The sequence below is a fragment of the Anguilla rostrata genome, chromosome 13, assembly GCF_018555375.3.
Source record: "Anguilla rostrata isolate EN2019 chromosome 13, ASM1855537v3, whole genome shotgun sequence".
Taxonomy (NCBI): domain Eukaryota; kingdom Metazoa; phylum Chordata; class Actinopteri; order Anguilliformes; family Anguillidae; genus Anguilla; species Anguilla rostrata.
In genome coordinates, this window is record NC_057945.1 from 22,472,060 (window position 1) to 22,494,437 (window position 22,378).

At 40.9% G+C, this 22,378-nt stretch overlaps 3 protein-coding genes and 1 long non-coding RNA gene across 7 annotated transcripts in view; 2 read left to right on the forward strand and 2 right to left on the reverse strand.

Annotated features, from left to right (window-relative positions):
• Positions 1–22,378, reverse strand: part of rps23 (ribosomal protein S23) — a 223,989-nt gene that overhangs the window by 4,075 nt on the left and 197,536 nt on the right. The window lies entirely within an intron of this gene.
• Positions 1,007–14,097, forward strand: atp6ap1la (ATPase H+ transporting accessory protein 1 like a). 2 transcript variants are annotated; one of them, XM_064306636.1, is made up of 7 exons: positions 1,007–1,172; positions 6,794–6,834; positions 7,201–7,283; positions 8,279–8,523; positions 8,901–8,951; positions 10,819–11,062; positions 12,664–14,097. In XM_064306636.1, the coding sequence occupies exons 1-7, from the start codon at positions 1,072–1,074 to the stop codon at positions 12,898–12,900; spliced, it is 1,002 nt and encodes a 333-aa protein (XP_064162706.1). In that variant the 5' UTR covers positions 1,007–1,071; the 3' UTR covers positions 12,901–14,097. The 2 variants fall into 2 exon arrangements, with proteins under 2 accessions (XP_064162706.1, XP_064162705.1); XM_064306635.1 differs by having other exon boundaries at positions 1,008–1,172; positions 7,198–7,283.
• LOC135238584 (uncharacterized) lies at positions 7,277–13,268 on the reverse strand. Its single transcript, XR_010325152.1, has 3 exons — positions 13,152–13,268; positions 8,440–8,502; positions 7,277–7,920 (listed from the first exon to the last, which is right to left on the reverse strand). It is a non-coding gene; the product is annotated as an uncharacterized LOC135238584 (long non-coding RNA).
• Positions 14,919–19,829, forward strand: pde12 (phosphodiesterase 12). 3 transcript variants are annotated; one of them, XM_064306633.1, is made up of 4 exons: positions 14,919–15,137; positions 15,478–16,603; positions 18,505–18,583; positions 18,913–19,829. In XM_064306633.1, exons 1-4 carry the CDS (start codon positions 15,127–15,129, stop codon positions 19,353–19,355), a joined length of 1,659 nt encoding a protein of 552 aa, XP_064162703.1. In that variant the 5' UTR covers positions 14,919–15,126; the 3' UTR covers positions 19,356–19,829. The 3 variants fall into 3 exon arrangements, with proteins under 3 accessions (XP_064162703.1, XP_064162704.1, XP_064162702.1); XM_064306634.1 differs by having other exon boundaries at positions 14,920–15,220; XM_064306632.1 differs by having other exon boundaries at positions 14,920–16,603.

The window sequence follows — 22,378 nt, forward strand, 5'->3', positions numbered from 1 at the left end:
GGACAATGACCCCAGGCACAATGCGGAAGCAACCATGAACCAAAAAGTGGAATGTTCTTGTCTGGCCAAGTCAAGGACCTGACCTGAATCCAATTGAACATGCAATTCACTTGCTGACAAGACCAATTTCTATATAAATATGTGTGTGTGTGTGTGTGTGTGTGTGTAAGAGAGGATGGGAGAGAGAGAGAGAGAGAGAGAAATGTATACATTTTACACTTTTAAGCCTGTAATTTAAAAATTCACTGAGTTAATTTCACTGAACGGGAGTGACATAAATACATGTTATATAATTTATTACTTAAGATTTACTTTGTTCATTTGACCATATAAATCATATTTAGGACAAGTCGAAATCTGATTAAATTGCCTACTTGTGCACTTTAAAATAGTCTCATTTGTCATATTTCCTGCATGTGATAATGCTGTATTTCTAAAAATCAGGAGGCATTGTGGGATGAGGAGTCATTTTGGCAGTATGGCATACATTTATAGAAGGCACCAATTGGGTCCATTGAAAAGCCTGCAGGGGAGTAGCTAGGATGTAATTCCTTTGGTTTGCTATGTCTGTTTCGTCACATGTACATTCTGCTTCATTAGACAATCTTGTTCAGCTGCAGGGCTTTTCTGCAGATAACACACATCTCTCTTGTGAATTAATTTCAATTATTGAGGCAGCTCAGTGTAAATCTAGGTCACGTTATCAGGGGTTTTGTTCTCTGTCTTAAATGGAAAAATGCCTCCATTATTCTGACCTTGAGTGTTCTGATCATTGACTGATTTGTTTAGATATGGGTATTGGTTTAAAAAACTGGGGTTTGGGGAAGGAGGTTAAATCAAGTAAGGGTATATTTCTGTGCTGCCAATTGCTCCGTGTGTGCCTCTGTCTGAGAGAGAGAAAAGGGGGGTGGGGAGGGGAGGGAGTGGGTGTGCCTGTGACACATGATTATCTTCCCCCTCTCTGTCCATTGGCTGCTGCATTTGTCAATCAGTGAGCTCAGGTTTCGGCTGTGTTATCAAAGCAGATTATGAAGCAGTCTTCATCTGTGGCAGCCTCATCTGGTCGTCTTCATGGCAAAACACAAGCTGTTTTTGTTTTTTGCATTATTGTTTTTTCTTTTTCTTCAGCTTTCATTATCCTATGATCAAGTGCCTGCTATTGTGGAGACCAGGTAAGTGTGGCAATTTGAACTGTGTTTGATAGTGTAAGAATGAGAGAGTGATGCTGTGTGGATGATGTGCAGTGTGAGTCTTTTAATGCCTGTTAGAGACCTCAGTAAACAAACCAGGAAAAGAAAGTACAGTTGAAAAATGAATTTCTGAATCTGTAAAAACCCAAGCTTGTCTCTATTGGTCAGCCTGAATAAGCAAGGGGGATTCTATTCATCAGATGCTGTTTTCTTCCTTGTAGTTTTACTGAAACTCTGCGATGATTCTGAACGAGGCTCTGTCAATGAAATACAAGAGAAAATCCATCAGTGTTGGTCTGTAGGAATCAGTTTACAGTGCAAATCCATATATGTGCTACAGAAATAGGAAGGGATGGAAGTCAGGGTTGTGCTGAGCCAGACTCGTGTTCTCTGTGGTTTCCCAGGTCATTCTTACATGGAATGTACTATTGAAAATCAAACCCTTGAGATTGTAGGCACACTGCTGTTTTTAATTGATTCCTAGATGGTGAACTAATTGTATGGCTGATGCTATTAACTGGTTGAACAGAAGTAATAAAAATATTTGAGCTGCACTGAGATTATTATGAATGTTTTTTTAAATAAATAATATTAATGGGTAACACATTTAATAGTTACTTGACAAGTTAGGCCTGTCTTGAGGCCTAACTTGTCAAGTAACTATTAAATGTGTTACCCATTAATATTATTTATTTAAAAAAACATTCATAATAATCTCAGTGCAGCTCAAATATTTTTATTACTTCTGTTCAACCAGTTAATAGCATCAGCCATACAATTAGTTCACCATCTAGGAATCAATTAAAAACAGCAGTGTGCCTACAATCTCAAGGGTTTGATTCCTTTCCATCATGCCCCTGATAATTTTTAAATAAGTGATTTTGATATTTGTCTGAATTTGATATTTCATGCTGTATTTATTGTTTATTTATGTATTATGGATGTGTATTTTAACTGAATTTAGATAGGGTTGTGCACATGCTTTCGTCGTCACCTGTAACTTAACCATGTGAACATAAACCTAGTTATTTGCTTTTGCCGTAAAAAGAAAAGCACTATTTGAAAAATGTCAGTTAACCCAGTTGTACTTATTCCTGTTTTTGGTATTTGATCATTGATAAATTTCAATATTACTTGGAACCCCAAGCAACCTTATGTGGAAATTCAGTGCAATGATCAATGAAATGTATTTTATTTCTGAAAGACTAAAAACCATTTAAAGTGATTTTGCATGCTTTTTCTGTTTTAGTTGGCATCTCTAGATTTGCTTGACATGGCAGATGCATTAACCATATATTAATGTACATTAACTTATAAATTAGCATTATTTCAACATATTATCAGAAAAATAACTCTTCTTGAAACTACTCTACTTTTCTTATGTAAAATAAATGTTGCGGTGCGTTTAAAATGTAAAATCCCCCGGATTTTAAGAATGCAATGCAGCTTGATCACTGGAAGAGTGGAGACAGGTGAACTTGGCCTTGAACTATTGTTTTTGAACGTGTTCACATTTCTCCTGTCCCAGCGCTCACATTCACATTTATGAACTGAAGAGTCCTTAGGTCCACCAGCGCTGAAAAATTGACATTCCCATAAATACCGTTTCATTGGAACTGTGTTAGATTTTCTATACAAATAATAAAATTAGGAAATGGCAATCCTTGCTAATCCCACTGCTGTCTTCTAATTAGAGATGATTGCAGAAGGGATATAAATTCAATGGGTTTCATTCTTACTTTGAGGATCATATGATGCAATGCACTGAAAAGTCACCTGTGCTAGAAAAAAAATCACAATGTGGTTCTTTGTCACCTGAAATATCTGTGAAATCTATAAATATTTGCAGTCCTGGTGATAGTTTTTTATTAATTGAACTTTTACTTATTAATTCAGCTGGAAAGTATTTAACTCATTCTATAATTCTACAGCTATTAAATTTACTTGTAGATTTCAATGAATGAAATACAGTATCTGGTGGAAAGAAATCCAGGTTGAGAATTCAGGGGCAGAAACAAGATGGCAGATTGCCATTACTCTGATTACCAGTAGGTGGTGCCTTGAAGCCAAAAGTAGTGAAATCCCCCAAAATATAGCCCCTTCAGTTTTGGCATTTTGTACTTTATTGTCAAATTGCAGTGTATCTGATTGATGTTGAATGCTTTAATATGATATTTTAGTAACTTGTGTTCTTTAAGCACAATGTATTACCGAGATCTGACTGTGATAGGAAATTAATTCCTGCTTCAAATTTAACCATTTGGTTTGTTCTCTGACGATATTCATTCTACAGCTTGGGTGAGTGACTCAGACATTGAAAAAAGATGGTGGAATGCATCTTGTTTCTTGTTTGATTATGTAAGAGTGATCCATGTGAGAGTTGACTGCATGTGAGCGTATTCATGCAGTATAAATGCACATTTATCATGCTCTTGTTTGAAACATCCCCCCATATACAATTGGTGCAATATTTCACATGCTGATTGCTGATTTATGAATTATAGAACAATAACATTTAAAAAAGAAAACCTAAACAAAAAATGTAATATTTTCTGCTATAGAAAACATGATAAATTTGATGTCACTCATTATGAAACATGAGAGTAGTTATACTCTGGTGATCATAATGACATTACTGTTACTGTAATATAAATACGATCAAGGATTACTGGCAAATAGAGATTCATTAATCTTTCCCATAAAATACATTTTAAAAATGATTACAGCATTAACAAGAAATGGGGAATCTAAACTACTTCACATTATGTGGGTATATGTTTTTAGGTGATTTTGCAAGGGACATTACTTTAGTGGTTTAGTTTAGGAAACTGTGTTATCTTTGAATTTCTTAGTTTTTTTGTTGTCCTTTTTGTGTAATTGCCTCCAGGACCTCCTTGCAGGTGTCACAATCTGTATTTAATCTTTAAAAGGAGGTTCAGCAAGCTGAAGTTGAGAAATTGGTTGGAAAATAATGAGTCGCAAAACTGGCTTTGACAACCTTTTGATGTGGCTGGGTTTTGGTGTGCTTATTCAGGACTGTCTTTTGCAGAATTTGCAACATTTCTCAAAATAATACAAAAAAACGTCCTAGTTTTCAGTACCGTGAACCGCATTGTGTAAAAGTCCCGAATGATCATAAACAGATTGTTGGAGTGCAATCGGAACAATGAGGATCTGCCCTGTTTATGATAGAAATTGTCCGTTTATCTGCAGTAGTGGCCTCATTGTATGGTGAGGATGCGAAACGAGGGCCAAGCCTTTTCAGGATTTCATGCCAACTTCTGCCAGTAGTTATTCATTTAGCACATTCATCATTTGCTCTGGCATTTTCTGACATAGTCATGGGCTACAGCTGCAGACAGGATATGCATCTGCGGTGACAACGTTTACTATGGTGTGGTCCTATATAGGAATGAACCAGCATTAGTGTTCACAGACGCTTCTGGAATTTAAGCCAGGATTATTATTTGGAACAAAAACCATACACACTGGCCGTCATACAGCTGGAGCTGTGCACCCCTGTTGTAATGTATAACAGCATGCCAATCAACGACAAACTCCATTATCCTCCACATTTCCTGGTCCCTCATCGATCTGTTATTGAAGCTCTGGAATATTGTCATAGCTAATGTTCCAGTAAACACATTTTTTGTCATGTCCTTCGGTACTATGGTGTCCTTTACTTTAATGTATTTTGGTCACATATCTTAAACTCCACCTCTTGAGAGCTGCAATTTCCATAGGTTTTTGTGGTTTATTTTCAATCAGCGTCAGTTTAGGCCTCTAAAAAGGAGTATAGATGCACACCAAAAACAGTGGCCCTCTTGAACTGGAGTTTGAGAGCCCTGATTTCTGTGCGTAGTAACAGTATCCAACAAAAATCCATTTTGCTTGGTGACAGTTTCCACGTGGCACTTGTGAAACCCAGTGGATGTGCGCTAGGAATGCTGGGACTTAGTGAGAGATGTTCAGGAGGGAAAGAAAATCTGTATTAGTAACTGGAGACATATTTCCTCAAGGGCATTGGGCACAGTGGAACCATGTAGGCCAGTATGGACTTTTAATCTGATCAAATTTGATTTGGAGGAGCGCTGGGGTGCTGAGCCAAGGAGCGACTTTACACACAACTTTTAATCTGCTTCCGTTATCACCAAATAAAGGTAACGCGCTGTGTGTCAGAGGGACGGTCAGCACACTGCGATTATATAACTGAAACTGTATCGCATCAGGGGCCCCGCATCCAGGTACAGCCAATGGCAGCAGCAGAGCACAGCGCTGAGCTGATCTGTATAAACTGCCGTTAGCGCAGAGCAGAGGGATTTTCTAGAGCCTCCCAGTCCTGTCTGCCATAAGCAAGCACATTGTTGTTGTTTTTTTTTTCGCTTGAGTTAGTTCTTTTTCCCTGATCCGTAGTGTGGCTCATATAACAAATTAAGGTTGATGTTCGTGTTCAGATAAGTGATTACTCAGTGTTTCGCCACATTTAATTACATAACAGAAGCATCTGCTTCCAAACAAGTACAGAGAGCTGGGACAGTAGTCTTTTTAAACTCCCAAATGTATAGTTACATCACATCAACATTTAAGCTTGTCTTCACAGATGGGATCTCAATGAGAGTATTTATCAGAAACCGTCATAGAAAAAGCTATTAAATATTGGATAGTATGTCTCATACAGAAGCCGTGATGTTGGAGGCTCATGACAAAAGCGTCAGCACCTGCAGTAATCACCACACAACTGCACACTATAAATAGTTTGCGTAAAACTTGCCGCATACATTTCTGAGTCACCAAACTATAATCATCCTCAAGAGTGAAAATATCAGAGAGAAAGAAAAAAAAACACAGCGCTGCTCAGTGCCGTGAGAGAAGAGCTTATTGCTGCGGTTACCATGAGCGCAGACACACGTTTATTTTGGTGCCTGTGCCCATTCATCTGAAAGCGAGCTCACCCGTGGTCCGCCAGAGTGCGGGGTGTGGGCGTTGTTGGGTGGGGTGTTGTGCACAAGGTCAACTCCCCTACTGCTCTGGTTCTTGGCAGTGCCGACGCTCCACTGACACTCCTCCTGTCTGCCAGGACTTAGCCGCTTACCCAGGACAGGTGCACAGGCCGCGGCGAGCCGCCTGAGCCAAGCAGCTGGGCCACTGACGGCCGTGTGAGAGCTGCCCCATCCAGCAGACCGGTAATCAGGTCTCGGGATCTCCTTGGCTAAGCTCATTTCATCCAGCATTACGGCAGTGATTAGATGTTTAAACGGTGTGCCTTAGCATAATCCTGAGAGCCCCTCTGCCCTACTGCTGAGGAACACATGGTAAGAGCAAGCTGGAGCACAAAGCTAAAACAAATAAAAGCAGCAGCAGCAACAGCAGCAGCAGTGCACAGTAAAATGCCCAGTGTCAATTCAACTCTAACAGGGTGCATACAAACAGTATGTATTCTGTAAGAGCTGATTTAACACTGGGCATTTTACTGGACATTTTACTGTGTGGAAGCTGATTGTTTATCTGTGACAGTCATTTCCCATCCTAAATCCATAAGGCTATGGATTTACTTATGTTTTAATCTATCTTTACTCATACTCGTTTTCTTTTTATGTTTACAGCTCAGATGCACCCCCATACCAAGCCATCGGAGTTAGAAATGGTATGTTCTGACACAAAATCTCTATTGGGAATTACTGATGCTAGCTGGATGCCAGTAGCCTACCGATGAATGGGAAGCTCTGCAGTGTACAGCTATTTACATGAAATAGTGCGGTTTCTAGGCAACATGGTTAGTGCAACAGAAGTACATATTTTTTGTAAGCATACTGTACGTGCTTTAGTTTCAAATATGTTGATAAATGGATGATGTCCATTAGTTTTTTTTTTGTTGTTGTTTTTTTAGTGGATAAACACACCAAATGTTGCCTTCATATGTTCCATACAGCAGAATGAACTTATGTAATGCCTTGCACGTCACAAATGTATTTTTTTTCTTCCCTTCTTCCCACTTTCCTTTACTCAGAAGCAGTGGCCATTCAGAGTCACAGTGCCTCACAAGGAGGAAGTTATTTGCCTGTAGCAGAAAACCCACTCAGAAGAATATTGCAGGTAACATATTGCAGCTTCTGAGAAAGCCAATATGACCTTGTATGTATGAACAGGATTTTACTGCTAGCCAGGCAGAATTAATCCCAGACAAATATTGATTCTCTTAGCCAAACTAATGATACAAATTCTTTTTAAAATTCAGAATATGTACTGATTACACATTCATTACAAGAGGTTTTCAAAGCTTTTATTTGTGAGTGGGTAGCTAAAAACCGAGTTTTTATTGTTCGTTTATTTTTTGTTCATAGAGATTTCTTTATGACCTCTTGGACTTTTATGTCTGCCAATGCTCTGATCCTTGCTGAACAGCCCAAGATTACACGACTGAATAAATTCCACATTCATGATCATCAACTTAGGTTACTTAAAATGATTGCTTTATAACGTTTAACAGTGTTTGGTGTGGTGCCCTGGTGACATATAAAGCTGGGTGAAAGATGAGATTTTTTGTAATGTTGACCTGCTGGGCTGCTCGATGGCACTGCTCTCGTGCATGGCCTGGTATTGAATCTGGATCATGCCATTGCTGACTGTGGCTGACACGCTCAGTCATTGTTCACGGATGGGATGGTTTCAGTCGGGGATGAAGCGTCTCACCGGTGATCAGCGCAGGTCGATCTGGCACCCGCAGGTCCACCTGTTGAGCCGCACATGAAGTGTCTTCCTCAGACTGACCTCTGGGTAAACTTGACTTGTGAACTACAGGGTGATGAAGAACAGGCAGCTGAAATCCTGTGCTTCAGAGGAGAGCACAGGCCTCCGCTCTTTTGAATCGACAATGGAGGTTACAAAGAGCATTGCAGCATAAGCACACCAAATCACTGAGAAGAAAAAGTGATCTGGTGTGCTTACGGGGAAGACACTAAAATAACATCAACCTGCTCAACACTGAATTAACACTTTGATATTTTTTTGGGAGGGGGGGTAGAATGTTCTATAATATATTTCCTTCATGCAGTTTTGCGTTCCCCCCCTTGTCCCCCTCTTGCCCGCAGCCGTACGGTTGGCAGTTGCATTCCCCACCCAGGACGAAGCGGAAGCTGCTGCAGTCTTCCGCCAGCCCTCTTCCATACTCCCCCATGAATGTGGCTTACAATGGCAAAACATGCATCCTATTCAGGGCCAAAAAGCTGGCCATCAGGTACAAGAACCATACCTTCGTGGATCTGACAGAGAAGGCGTTTGGCCCCAATGCGCCAGTGGACACCAAAGGCTCAGTCTGCAGCAAAGACAAAGCCACGTGAGTCTAGCCCTCCCTTCACTGAACATTTATTTATTTATTTTACATTTATTCTTAAATTACTGTATGTGCCACCTTTCGCTTTCTGTGTCACTAAACTCAAAATGAATGTTGTCAAAGTGACATAAAGAGCACTCTAAGGGTACCACAATACTGTATATGTTTACAGAGAATTGTTGGATCACAATACATGGCACCCCCTGTGAGGTTTACAAAGCGTGATTTAAACTGATCATCATTGAGCATTGATGGAGGTTTAGTACTGAATATTCAATCACCTCAGACTTACATGACTAATGTCACTATAAGGGCTTACGGTTATGCTGATTACAGTTCTGATGTTCTCCTCAAAATGAAGCACTTTGCTTTGTCAACAGGCTCTCCCTACGGTTTGGGGATGTGGAAGATCTGAGGGGTCTCACCATAAGGTGAGCTCTCTGAGTCTCCTGCTCATTCAGTGACATCTGACATTTTAACTCATTTTTATTGCATTGCACGCCTAATTAATATCTATGTTACCTATTTGTGTTCATTGGATATTATATAATTGCATTTAAATGTAAGTGTTTGTTACATTTATGTCATGATGTTATGACATTTGTATTTACTGAAATTAACAAAAGGTTTTGTGAAAAATACAACACTTACATAAATATCTGGCTCAGTTAATCACATTGTGGGATTTAGAAGAGGCGCAAGTCTGAAATTTATGTCTGCAGTCCAGTGTACGCGTTAACCAACAATTGCCGTCTTTTGGCCAGTAAAAAATAATCAAAGTCCAGGAAATTTAAAGCCTTCCAGACATTCTGGGTAGCAAAAAAAATAAAATGTATATATATATCAAAATATCGCACACACACACACATATATGTGTCAAAAGCACCGCCACTTATCATTGTTATCAGCCCAAATCGCCCTCCAGCAGGCTGGTAGGCTCAGTAGGCATGAAGCAATGATTTCTATGAGACCAAAACTGCACTGAGAAACTGCCAGCAGGAGGCATTTACACAGCTAATGTGAATCTGACAATGCACTAAAACTTATGAGACATTTCATTTCAACTCAACAGCTGCTCTCTACCATGTCATGAAGTATCACTGCAAATGAATGGACAATAGCCTATAAATAGGCTGTTTTTTATTCTCTCGAAACTTAATGAACTTAAATAGGCCTGAAGATGAGCTTGATTTCAACAGCAAATTGTTGTTTTATTATCTGGTTAAATGCATTATTCTGCACTGTAGGCTAAAACCAGTTAACGCATCGTCCGTTATCTAAATAGGCTGATTTGCTGTGGTGAATGGCGGAAATTGTGTTCATTAGTCGAAGAGATTTTTATAATCTTCATTTGCTAAAAGATTCCTCTTTAGTCAGAAGAGAAATATGTTTCAATAAACGGCTGATGATGCAAGGTCATGACAGCTTCCTTTGTTGAGAAAAGATTTACACACGAACTGATAAAAAATGTTTTTGTTTTTTTTACATAATTAATCCTATTGTGCAAAGCATGTGTACTGTATATTTGTATGTTTCATCCTTATTATCATTTTTGTTTTCAAATAGTTCTCAAAGTCCAAAAATTCAACATCATGTTATTACAGATCATGTTACATCACTCCTGTATATCATGCACACATTGATAATTGACATGGCCAGAATTTTAATGATTTGTCTGACAAAGTGAAATCTGTCTGGACACATTCGCTGGGGAAAAAAAACCCTAGCTTGAGCTCTGCTACAGACCATGGGTAGAAGAAACAAGTATCAGAGAAGCATACCCACTCCCCTTAAGATCATGTACAGTCATCATTTTAGCATGTGTTATACATGAAGAACCAAATAAACCAAAACATTTTTTTAGTTAAGATTTTAAATGAGTTTTATATTCTGAAAACAACAAAGTTCTTGTACTGCCCACTACAGGAGGATTTGGATTTTGTGGATCAGAACTCATGTTTATTGTTTAATTAACATGGCATTTACAGTTTAGCCAATCAGCAGTGTGACATTTAATGGAGCATTTTAACTTGAAGTGAATATCGATACAGAATGGACCCACTATGTTACCCCTCCATCTCTTGGCTTTTTAAATGAAACATTTGTATGAAAGGGAAGTTCTGTTTTCCTGTCTATATATATAAAAGTATGCATATTTATGTTTAGGCTAAAAATGGTGATTGTATTGGGTCTTTTTAGAAAAGGACTGGAAAATGAACAATATCTTTGCCAGTTAGAATGACCTGTCCTGCTCTTTTGACTGTGACTGACTCTCCATCCTCTCTCCCTGCCACTCAGGCTACAGATGTCAAACACATTTTACGAGTCAGCGGGCCAGAACTGGTTTACCCTGGACAGCGTCCACATCCACTACAACTGGACGCACGAGGCTACTTTCAATGCCACCGAGGTCTACGCCCCCTCCACCTACTCTTACCACTGCCAGCATGTCAGCAGCCTGCAGAAGTATGACACCCTGCTGGTGCCCAGCTCCCACAGTGACAGCTCTGCAAACTGGCACATCACATTCACCGACTTTCAGGTAGGCCCACCGCCCGTTAGTTTGCCGCACCATTATGTTCAGCTCCCTCATGAACACAATGTGACAAAATAAATTAATAAATAAATAAGTAAAATACAAAGAGTGTATTGTACTTATGTTTGAGATATTGTGCGACAGATGCAGACGTGGTTTTTGGCTGCTTGAAGGTGCGGTAATTGGGACAAGTGTGGTTTTATAGATGGTGATTTGATGGCAGAATTGGCACTAGTCAGTGCATCCTACACTCACGTTCCTCCCACACACTGTGATTCTGAACATTTGTATTACAAAGATAGAAACATAAGGAGAAATCAGAAACATAGGCAAAAATGATATTTGCCTTGTATTTTTTTTTTTTTGTTGATAAAGAATATATAAAGTGAAATTGAGTTTTTTTGTTTTGTTTTTTACCATTAGACAACACACAAATGGACATGATCAGAAGCAACAGCTGCCTATGAAGCACTTGAAATGTATTACATTGTTTGCTTGGCGGAAAGCATTATATACTAACACATGGGGACTGCAAGTATTTTTATGATCATAATAAACTGCCACGTCTGGTGCAATACATGCATCTGTCATATCCTGTTGCTACTGAGAGACACAGTGTGGGTTGTCCATTAGCTCTTGGGGAATATAGAATGCAAATTAGAATTTGCTATTGTGGTTTTGCAAGATGATATCATTTCATTGCAGCTGATTTTGTCATATGCCCAATAATATGGAATTATATCCAGCTAACACTTTCTCATGTTCGTTTTTAGGAAGCTTATGCACTCTTTAATCCAATGAAACTGCAGTAATGTTGTCAAAACATTTGATGTGTTAATGAAGATTTCTGTATGATCTAGTCTTGCACATCTGCAATGGCTCCAATTCTTGTTGCATTGTGTGAGATTACATGATTGGAAAAATCTCACATAAAGATATATGATCATGAGTTATTTAACTGACAATTATTGCTTTATCATTTTCTGCAGTTTTTGCTGAACTTCTCTGGTGCCATATAAAGTAGGAGGAAACTAAGAGACTTCAGGTTCTTTCTAACATTGGCCTGCTAAATCTCATATGTTCGATGTTTGTGGTGTCTGACCATTCAATGAAGGACTTGTCCAAAACAACATTGTCTTTCAGTTCAATAAACTCAAGGGAGTTGCAGGCAAATATATTTTTTTGCACTTTCCTTGGAACACACACCCAATTTGTTGAGAACCTATGAACATACACACACAACATGGCCAAAAGTATGTGGACAGGCTAGTCAAGTTCTTCCACACCGTTCTTGACAAAACCATTTCTGTATGGACCTTGCTGTGTGCCTGGGAGCACTGTCTGTTGGGGAAGCATAGAATCATCTAGAATGTCATTGTATGCTGTAGCAATAAGATTTACCTTCACTGGAACTAAGAGGCCTAGCCCAAACCATGGAAAAACAGCCCCAGACCGAGGGGTGTCCAGATACTTGCGGTCATATAGTGTATTTCACTGTTAAGGCTCCTACTCTATGTTATTTTATTTCATGTATGAAATTCACGTTTTCTGTTTCTTGTCCGTCTGGCTGTCTGTCTGTTTTGTGTGCCTGTGCTGGGCGTCTGCAGATCCAGGCCTTCAATGTGCAGTCCAACAAGTTTGCCTCAGCGAGTGACTGCGCGACCTTCTTCACCCCCGCCATCCTCATGGGCCTGATCACCTCCCTCATCCTGCTGCTGGTGCTGGCCTACGCGCTGCACATGGTGGTACACCTCAAGCACATCGACCGCTACGAAGAGCACAAGACTACCGTGTATTTTCCCCGCAGCCCCGAGCCGGAATGCACAGACAAGAACAGTTTATAGAGACCCCAAGTCCACCCCTCCTCCCCAATCCCCAATCCCGCCACCGCCACCAACCCAACCTTCCCGCCTCCCTTTGGAGTGACAGGCAGTTCTGTAATATCTCAGTGAATTACTTTTGCCGGTTCTTCTGGAATCTCGGCCCACCCTCCCCCAGACCACTGCTCCTCCACCCTCGACCCCCCCCCCCCAACCCACCACCTCAAATAAAAGCACAGACAGGCCCTGTATTGGCTGGACATGTAACCCCATACCTCCACAAGATGGGGTACAGCTGCCAGAGGCTGGCTGTTCAACTGCGCTGGCCTCACTGTTTAACAATGAGAAGTGTCTGGAGCTGAGCAGGCTCCACCCTTTCCAATGGCTCCACAGATCAGCGTCATCAAGTGGATTTAGAGAGAAAGTGAAATGGAAGGATTACCAATCAATCTGCCAAAATACACTTTAACCACATACTGACTGCGCATGTGGAAACTGCCCCAATGGAACACCAGACATTGCAAATTACAGAGAGAAGAACAAGAAGAAAGAAAAATATACCCTGAAATTAAATCCAAATTAAATATTAGCACCCATACGTGTAACTCCAGTTTTTGCACTGTTAGTTTTTTTTATAGTCAAAGAAATACTGGTAGAACCAGTCACAAAAGTTTAATTTTAATTTTAATATCACACCATCAAGAATATACAGTAAATTCTTAACTCTTTATTTGACTCATCACCGGTAATCATTTGGACATTTGTTATCTTTGGGTGTTTTAGCAGTGCAACAGACAGGTGTTTAAATACTTGTGTTATGAAAATTTGTGAAATAATATTGTATCTTAATTCTGGTTTTGTAAACTATATTTATGTTTGAGTTTTTACAATGTTTTTCTGTGTTCTACAAATAGTTAAGCCTTTAAAATTAATTTAGGGAAAGTAAAATACAGAAGAAAGCAGTCTCTTGACATATATAAGTCAGTCATTTAATTAATGCACACAAGAGACCAAAATAACAGCAGTAATAACATCACCTTAATGTTGCATAATAACATACAGCATGCCAGTGGCTACAGTATAAATGACATCAGCATACAATACTCTGATGGATAGCATTGTGCAATGTATATTGGTCGTTATCATAATGTACAAAATGAAGGAAAGTAAATTTTTCATTGATCTTGTTGTAAATGAAAAATAAACCATTGTCAGATTGAATTATGTGTTTGTTAAAATATGTTACAAAAATATAATGAAGCATGTCAAATGTGGAATATGTTCATATTCCGATTATTATAAAATTAAATTATAATTTTCAAGGACAAAAACAATATTGTAACTTTACAACTTTGCAGTAAGGTTTTAGTCAATAACGTTTTAACAATGTTTCTTGCGTTTTAACAATGTTTCCCATCCACAAACCACAACTTTTCAGACACTGTGACCTTAAATCACATCTAGAAACAGGTACATGGGGGGGGGGGGGGGGGGGGGGGGGTTGAGTGGATCTCTGGGTGCCCGAGCACCTACCCCCTTTGCCCCCAAGTGCCCAATGTGCCCCTTTGATTTGACAAAACAAATTATATCTGTACTATTACTGTTGCCGTCGTTCATTTTCATTCATTTTGATGCCGTGTATTCTGTACACTGACTGGGTGTAAAAGTTTTTCTAGGTTGTGCCCTTTTCTTACTTTGAGCACCTGCTCCTCACCCGCCTAGAGATAATTGTAAAAAATATATATATAGCTTCAACGTCGTTATTAACCACACAACTTCTCTGCAAAATAAAACATTGTGAGAACGTTTTGTGCTAGTTGTGAGCACAGGTAAGTGAATGTTGCACATTTTAGCTGCTAGCAATAAAAAGTCCTTTAAAATTTTAAACTTCTCTTTAACCATTATTACATTTCTGTGCTAAACTATATTTGATTTGCTGAACGTCAGTCTATACCCATGTCGTTAACAGATCAGATGACCTCACGTCAATGGAGACGCCTCTGAGCGATGTCACTGCTCAGGAACCAATCAAAGTGCGAATTTCACACGGTTCTTAGGATCCAGATGTAGGCCTGGGCAATCATGGTTCTTCTACGTCTAATCGCTTCAAACCAACTCGTGTTCAGAAAGATTGCGCAGAAACGGGAATTATCGTCCTTGGGAGCAAAATTAATACAAATAAATAAGAGATTTATATCATAGGCTACCAAGCTCGATGCATTTGCAATTATCAATATTTTCGCAAGCTACATGTTTACAGGGTAAAACACGGAAACTCTATATATCTGCATATTAATTACCGTTAGATGTTTCTTGGTCGTTGTCAGTTCAGCATATGACACTGGTAAATAATTGTTTCACTAAAACGTAGTTATATAATTTTACATGAAAATCCCGTGTGCCGAATGTGCTGCTCGTAAACAGTGTATTGATTTACCTTATGATCCGTCACATCATCGTTGTACAAACGTTACGTCTACCGGTGTCCATGCATTGGATTTTTAACACAAGACAGTTTTCGAGTAGCACCGTTTGGTCCAGCTGGTTTGGAATCGCGAGGTCATTGTGGTGTCCTAACAATCTAACCCGGCGGTTCTACAGGAGAATGGAGCGAGCAGTGGTGAGATGTGTTCCTTGGGAATCCAAGCTAACAATATCATTTACCTTGGACGGCAGTCAGAAGCACATGCTGCGGGACCAGACGGAAGAACTTGGTAAAGCATTGGGCAGAATTGCAAGCAGTATCATTAAGGGCCTGGGCAAAGCGCGAAAGTCCAAGAAGAACAAGACGGAGCAGACTGAAGTTGTGGAACCGGTTGTGAGACTGTACTACAATGGTGACTTCGTAGCTGAGGATGCACTGAATGCTGACGCCTGGCAGGACGGGGCAGTGTTGCACGTGGGGGATAACAAGTACAAAGTTGAGAGGAACCCACCGAGCTTCACCATCATGGAACTCCCTGGGTCTGTTTTGGCTGGTTTTCCAGTATGCCCAAAACTGGCGATTGAGTTCGGGGAACTGAAGCACTGTATTTTTAAATGGTATCGAGAGAGCGCTCCAAATTCGGGGAGTGAGGGGCGAGAAGAATGTTGGGACGAGGCAGGCGGTGAACGTGTGTTTACGCCATCAAATTCTGACATTGGGTTAAAGTTGAAGCTGAAATGCGTTCCTGGAGATGGTGCAAAATGCGGAGTGGCTAAAGAGCTGGTGACTGCTGCAGTTGAAGCTGGACCAGGAACGTGCACCTTTGACAATCGGCATATGTACACCAGCAAAGTCACAGACGACTCAGCTATCAGAGTTGTATCCTACAACATTTTAGCTGATGTTTATGCACAAACGGATTTTTCGAAAACTGTCTTGTATCCGTACTGTGCTCCTTATGCACTGGAACTCGACTACAGACAGAACCTAATAAAGAAAGAGTTATCAGGCTATAACGCTGATATAGTTTGTCTCCAGGAAGTGGACAAGGGAGTTTTCAATGACAGCCTGTCACCGGCCCTTGACGCTTTTGACATGAGTGGTGTCTTCAGGATCAAAGAGAAACAGCACGAGGGCTTGGCGACCTTTTTCAGGAGGTCCAAATTTAAATGGCTAAGCCAACATGACATAACGCTGAGGGATGCGTTGATGTCAGATCCGCTTCACAGTGAGCTGTTGGATAAAATATCTGCTAATCCAACCTTGAAGGAGAAGGTGGTACAAAGATCCACTACGTTACAGGTATTTATTGTATTTTCTTTTGATTCAGCAGTCCTACTCTGGAAGGATGCCTGGGTTTTCCCTTTTAATAAGATGAAAACATGGCATTGGTCTTCTTTTTTGTGTTTTAGGCCGACAACAGTAACCAACCACCCGTGGACCCATTTGCTTCAATATTACCAGATTACAATCATTAACATTCTGATGTTTTTCAAACAATGTCAGTTGCTTTCCATATGCAATGTCACATTAAAATAACAGCATGTATGTTCTGATATTGTTACGGTATAGGTTTCATCTTTCTATATGTTCTTCCTCTTATAACTGACTGCTGTCTTAAACTAGGATTTTGACTTCAAGCAGTCTTTGCTAATGTTACAGACTGTAAGCCTGGACAATGGGCGTACTTGGTGGCCATTTAATTGTACATTAAATGGAACACCCTATAGAACAAAATATACACTGACATTTTATTTCAAGTAGTGCCAAACACACACTGTATGCATACACTCATACACATTTGTGTTTGTGATTTTGATTTCAAGATGCTAAATCATGTTTTCCTGATGGTGTGCCCAGTCTATGGTGCAATAATATGCAGTATTTATCACAAAGTTGAACATGAACTTGGAACAGCTCACAGGGAACAATCAATTAGCATAAAGCATCAATTTGCACAACTCAAACTAAAGCGATACTGCAAATGGTGGGATGAGGCTCAGTATACGTATCGCTACATACTGTAAATCCCCTTTAAATGAAGGATATCTGTAAGGAACTGAACAGGCACGTGTCATATTGGTTGCGGCTGCTTTTCTGGACTTGCCCTTGTGCTCTCTAGTGGTTAAATATTGTCACTGCAAAGAGTTGCAAAGACAGTGAGGAGAGCTACTGTGTACTGCTGCTTTCTTTTGTCCCAACAAAGACAGTTTCCAGAATTTCATCCCACCATTCTGGAATGGCAGTTATTTGGGTGGGGAGGGGGACTGCAGTGGTGCACAGTGGTGAATGAAGACCGGTGTATGAGCTGCAATGCATTAATCCACAGCGCCCCCGTGTGGGTGTATACTAGTGTAACGCCCAGGTCTCTGACTCATGATTTACTCGTAATGTCAGGGTCTGATTGTGAGGTAAGGCCGTTTCTGTCACCACGGTCACCAGTCCTCACAGACACAAATGTTGTAATCTAAATGTTCTGTTTTGTAAATGAAGCTTCATTCGGACACAAGGGGCCATGTTGTTAACACAGCTGGTGTGATCAAGCCAAAATGCATGCTGTTACTAATAATGAGTGGAGTGACGGTGAGCTCCACAAGTAAATATGTCGTTTGAGACAGACATATTTTTTCTTGATTTGGCTCTGTGCTCCACATTGTTAGATCTGCAATCAAACCGTTCACATGTGGTTTAAGTGCAGATTCTCAGCTTTTATTACAGGGTATTGTATGTATATTTTTTGGTTTCATGATGTAGAAATCCCCCCTCCCCCATTTCAGAGCGCCATAATGTTTGGGACATGTTAATGTTATGTAAATTAGTCATGTTTAGTACTTTGTCGCATATCCTTTGCATGTAATGACTGCTTGAAGTCTGTGACCCGTTAGACATCACCAGGTGCTGAGTATGTTCTCTGGTAATGGTCTGCCAGGCTGGTACTGCAGACATCTTCGGCTCCTGCTTGTTTTGGGGGCTAGTTTTTATTTAAGCAGATGAACCACATGTTCATTTGGATTCAGATCTGGTGAATGACTTATACCCACTTGCCAATACCCACTTTGAAAAAATCCTTTAGTACTCGTTTGTTTGGCATCATTGTCATGCTGCAGGATGAAGCGCTGTCCAATTAGTGCCTTTGCCCCAAACATTATGGAGCTCACTGTATGTGCACTTTGTATATGTTTGTTTTGCTTCTTTTCCCCCAGGTGAGTGTGCTTCAGTCTCTGAACGACCCCTCCAAGAAACTTTGTGTTGCCAATACCCACTTATACTGGCACCCCAAAGGTAATTGTACTGAAGATATACAGTGTATATATATATGTGTGTGTGTGTGTGCATGTAGTATTCTGCTAATTTGAGTCAGGCAATAAACATTTAGCTAGCTGGCTAAGGTGACACAAAAGATTTTATCAGTAACCTGCTGGAATATTTATGCTATCTAAAGGAATTCATTGTTTCTGAATAGTTGCTTGGTACAGGATTAGTGGCACACTGAATTGCAATGTTAGCATGCTGACGGAGAGGTACTGGCTGTATTGGGGAACCTGCGTCTCACTGTGTCCTGCCTGTTTTGGGGGAAACTGCATTTCTCACTGTGTCCTTGCTGTGTGCAGGAGGAAACATACGCCTGATCCAGATGGCCATCGCCCTGAGGCACCTCAGCCGGGTGACGTCAGAGGAGCACCCAGGGGTCCCGCTGCTCTTTGCGGGCGACTTCAACAGCACGCCCTCGTCAGGGCTCTTCCAGCTGCTCAGCCAGGGGTCGGTGCCCGAGAATCAGGGGGACTGGGCGTCGGGCGGGCCGGAGGAGCTGTGCCCCCTGGCACTGACGTGCCCCTTCCAGCTGAGCAGCGCCTGCGGGGAGCCCGCCTACACCAACTACGTGGGCGGCTTCTACGGCTGCCTGGACTACGTGCTGGTGGAGCCCCGTGCCCTGCAGGTAGAGCAGGCCATCCCCATGCCCAGCCACCAGGAGGTCACCACCCACCAGGCCCTGCCCAGCGTCGCCCACCCCTCCGACCACATCGCCCTCGTCTGCGACCTCCGCTGGAACTGAAACGGCTGGCACCGCCGCCGCTCCGGCAGGTGCACCGGCCAGATTTGGCACAGCGGTAAATTAAAAATTAATTAAAGGTTATTGCAGATAAAAAATTTGCTGACGTATTATGAATGAAACACATGATTTTAATAACACTAATGACAAGTCTTCTTAAAATGTCTCACTGTAAGTGTGCTGATATAGAATCAGTTTAGCCTCTTCATTTGCAGTGGATAAGGTCAGTACAAGGACGGGGAAGTCTGATCCCAAATCCACACTCTTTTTCTGAGACGCTTTTTGAAAACGGGCTCAGGTCTGATGTGTCTGCTCATAGCCTGTTAACACCAAGGGGGAATTGGCTGTGCCAGTCTGATGTCTGTTTGGTAGCATGTGCTCATTCAGTTTCACTCTGAAATACAGCCTGTGTGCAACAAACATCCTGTCTGCATTTTATATCCCGTATTGCAACTAATAAATTAAATTGGAATTAAATGTCTATGGTTTAGTCTAAACTAAAATGTGATTTCTTGCCTTCGAAAAGGGGGATTTTCCTGGGTTATATTCCTTAACAGCACCACTGTACATAGGGTGGAAAGTGTCAAATTTACCACTAAAGACCAAAGATTTTCAACCATGGTGAAATTAGGTATTGCTCTGCATGAAAATGATTTGCAATAACAACCGATGAAGAGATTGACTGCAACATCACAGTATAGTACTACAGAAGTCATGCTTTAAGCATTCAGACTGAAATCCTTGGCTATTTCAACCACAGAATTAAAATTGGCAAATGCAGCTATTAACTTTGTTATTAATTGGGTACATAATAGATGGCATACGTATGCTGCTCTCAAAGCTCAAGCTTAAAGCTCATGTTCTGTTCTGTTATTCTTTTCATCTGACATGGCTAGAAATATTTCCAATAAACACAGAAATATAAGTCTCTCTCTACCACATCATTCTGCCTGTACACAAGTTAGGGTGATTGAAACGGGTCTGGACCAAACAAAATACTGTGTGAACTAGCTAATGTTAAATTCATGGCCAGCCTAACTGCTAGTAGCAACATGTTTAGCCAATCTTGGTTAGCTAACGTCAACTATTACTAGCACTAGAGTTGCCAAGTTTAGAATTAGTAAAAACCAGACAACATGAACAGCTATGGGGTGGGGGGATAGCAATATCAGAACAGAAATACTAGGTCACCAATCCTTCTCTGTGGGGCCAATATGGGAGCATAAATATGTGAATCTTCATAAAAACTGTGAGCACACCCTCTCTACGGCTGAAAAGAAATTCCATAGAAACTCTCCTAACATGGCTGTGAGCTATCTGATTATGCCTCCCCTCATTCACCTTCAGCGACAGGAAGTCGCTCAGAGAACAATGCACAGTTCCTCTCAACCGCCACAGCAAAGACTTCTATGCAGGCCAAGCACACACACACACACACACACTAATACAAAAAGGAAAAAGACACAGCACTGCTGCATGAGTGAGTTTTCTCAAAAAGTGTTGAGGCTTAATGATTATCAACTGGGACACAGTCACACCAGAATGAGCCAGGCACTGTGATGAACAGCCCCAGGCCCAGACAAAGGCCTGAAAAAGTACAGATGAGTTGACTTTTTTTGTTGTTGTTGCTATGGATGGCAATTTTGTGACGAAGTTTATCTCAGTAGGAACTGTGGCATAAAGCGCTGCTTTATGAAATGGGGACTGCTCATGGTCTTTTTGCACGGACATGGTTCTCTTGCCGTGGAATGCTGCACTGACTGCTTGAACCCTAGAACTGCTGTTTTTAGTCTTTAAAATGCTGACTGAGCATGTGAGTTTGGAGTAAAAAAGATCAAAATATGATCAAAAATGTAACACTTCAGCACAATGTGACAACACTCTCCATGGGTCTGAATAGTTTTGGAAGGGGTGTGTGTGTGCTGTATGTATAACGTGAGCCTTGTGTGTAAACTACCAGTGGGGCCCAACAATCCATGTGGGAACTGGAGTATTAGGTGCATTCTTCTGAAGCCAGACAGGCATAGTTCAGCATTTGTAAATCCGAAAACCATCTGGAACCCCTCCTACACTGGTGTCAGAATGCCAGCTTCCAGTACGGTGTTTACAACTATTTCTCTAAACTTATCCCACATGCACACGGACAAAAGTTGTCTCAGCATGCACACTTGCATGGTTGGGCGCTTGGTGTGCATGATCATGCGCTTAGAGTTCGGGTGCAAGTGCGTCCCATTCATAAAATAATTTTTAAAAAGCTGTCGTGTTTGATGTGTGCTTTATGCAGACTCACTTGGGAGCGGTATTTGGCCGAGTGCACAGACCCACAATGCACTAAGTTGGGAGGTTTACTGTTGACGGCAGTCAAGTGGTTGCCAGCTTGTGTGTTTACTGGAGGAAAATGCCACCAAAGAAATATAAATGCACAATGTTCGCAAAAATGCAAATGTTGTAACTATAGATTTAATTCATATGGCAACATCAAGATGGTATTGTTAATGTAAATATGTTAGCAAGATCAGTTAATTTCTGTACTTAGCAAGCAGAGGTATTAGTAGGCATTAATAGCTGTGTGACTACAATAAATTATTTAGAATGGGGACCACGGAACAAAAAGTGAAAATCCCTCTGCACTTGGGCGCTTGATACATATTTGCACACTATATGTAAATTTACATTCCACATCACAGTAAATCACCAAAATGTGCAAGTACCCAAGCGCACTTAGTGTAGAGAAATGAAACATCCCAACAGCAGGAAGTCCACGATTCATTCTGTACATCAGATGGATTCAACTTAGTTCCAAGGACAAAGCAGAAGCGCTTTCTGCCAATTTGGACTACCTGTGGTACGGTCTGACTCATCCTCTTACTTGACACGGACAGGTCACCTTCACCTGCAGCTAATCAGCAGCACCAGTTAAAAATACTGTATTCATTATTTTGGTGCTAATCACTTGCCCAAAGTACAAGCAGTCTCCTCAGACTCCATGCAGTCATGATGGTACAAAGAGACCAAAACTCACGGGC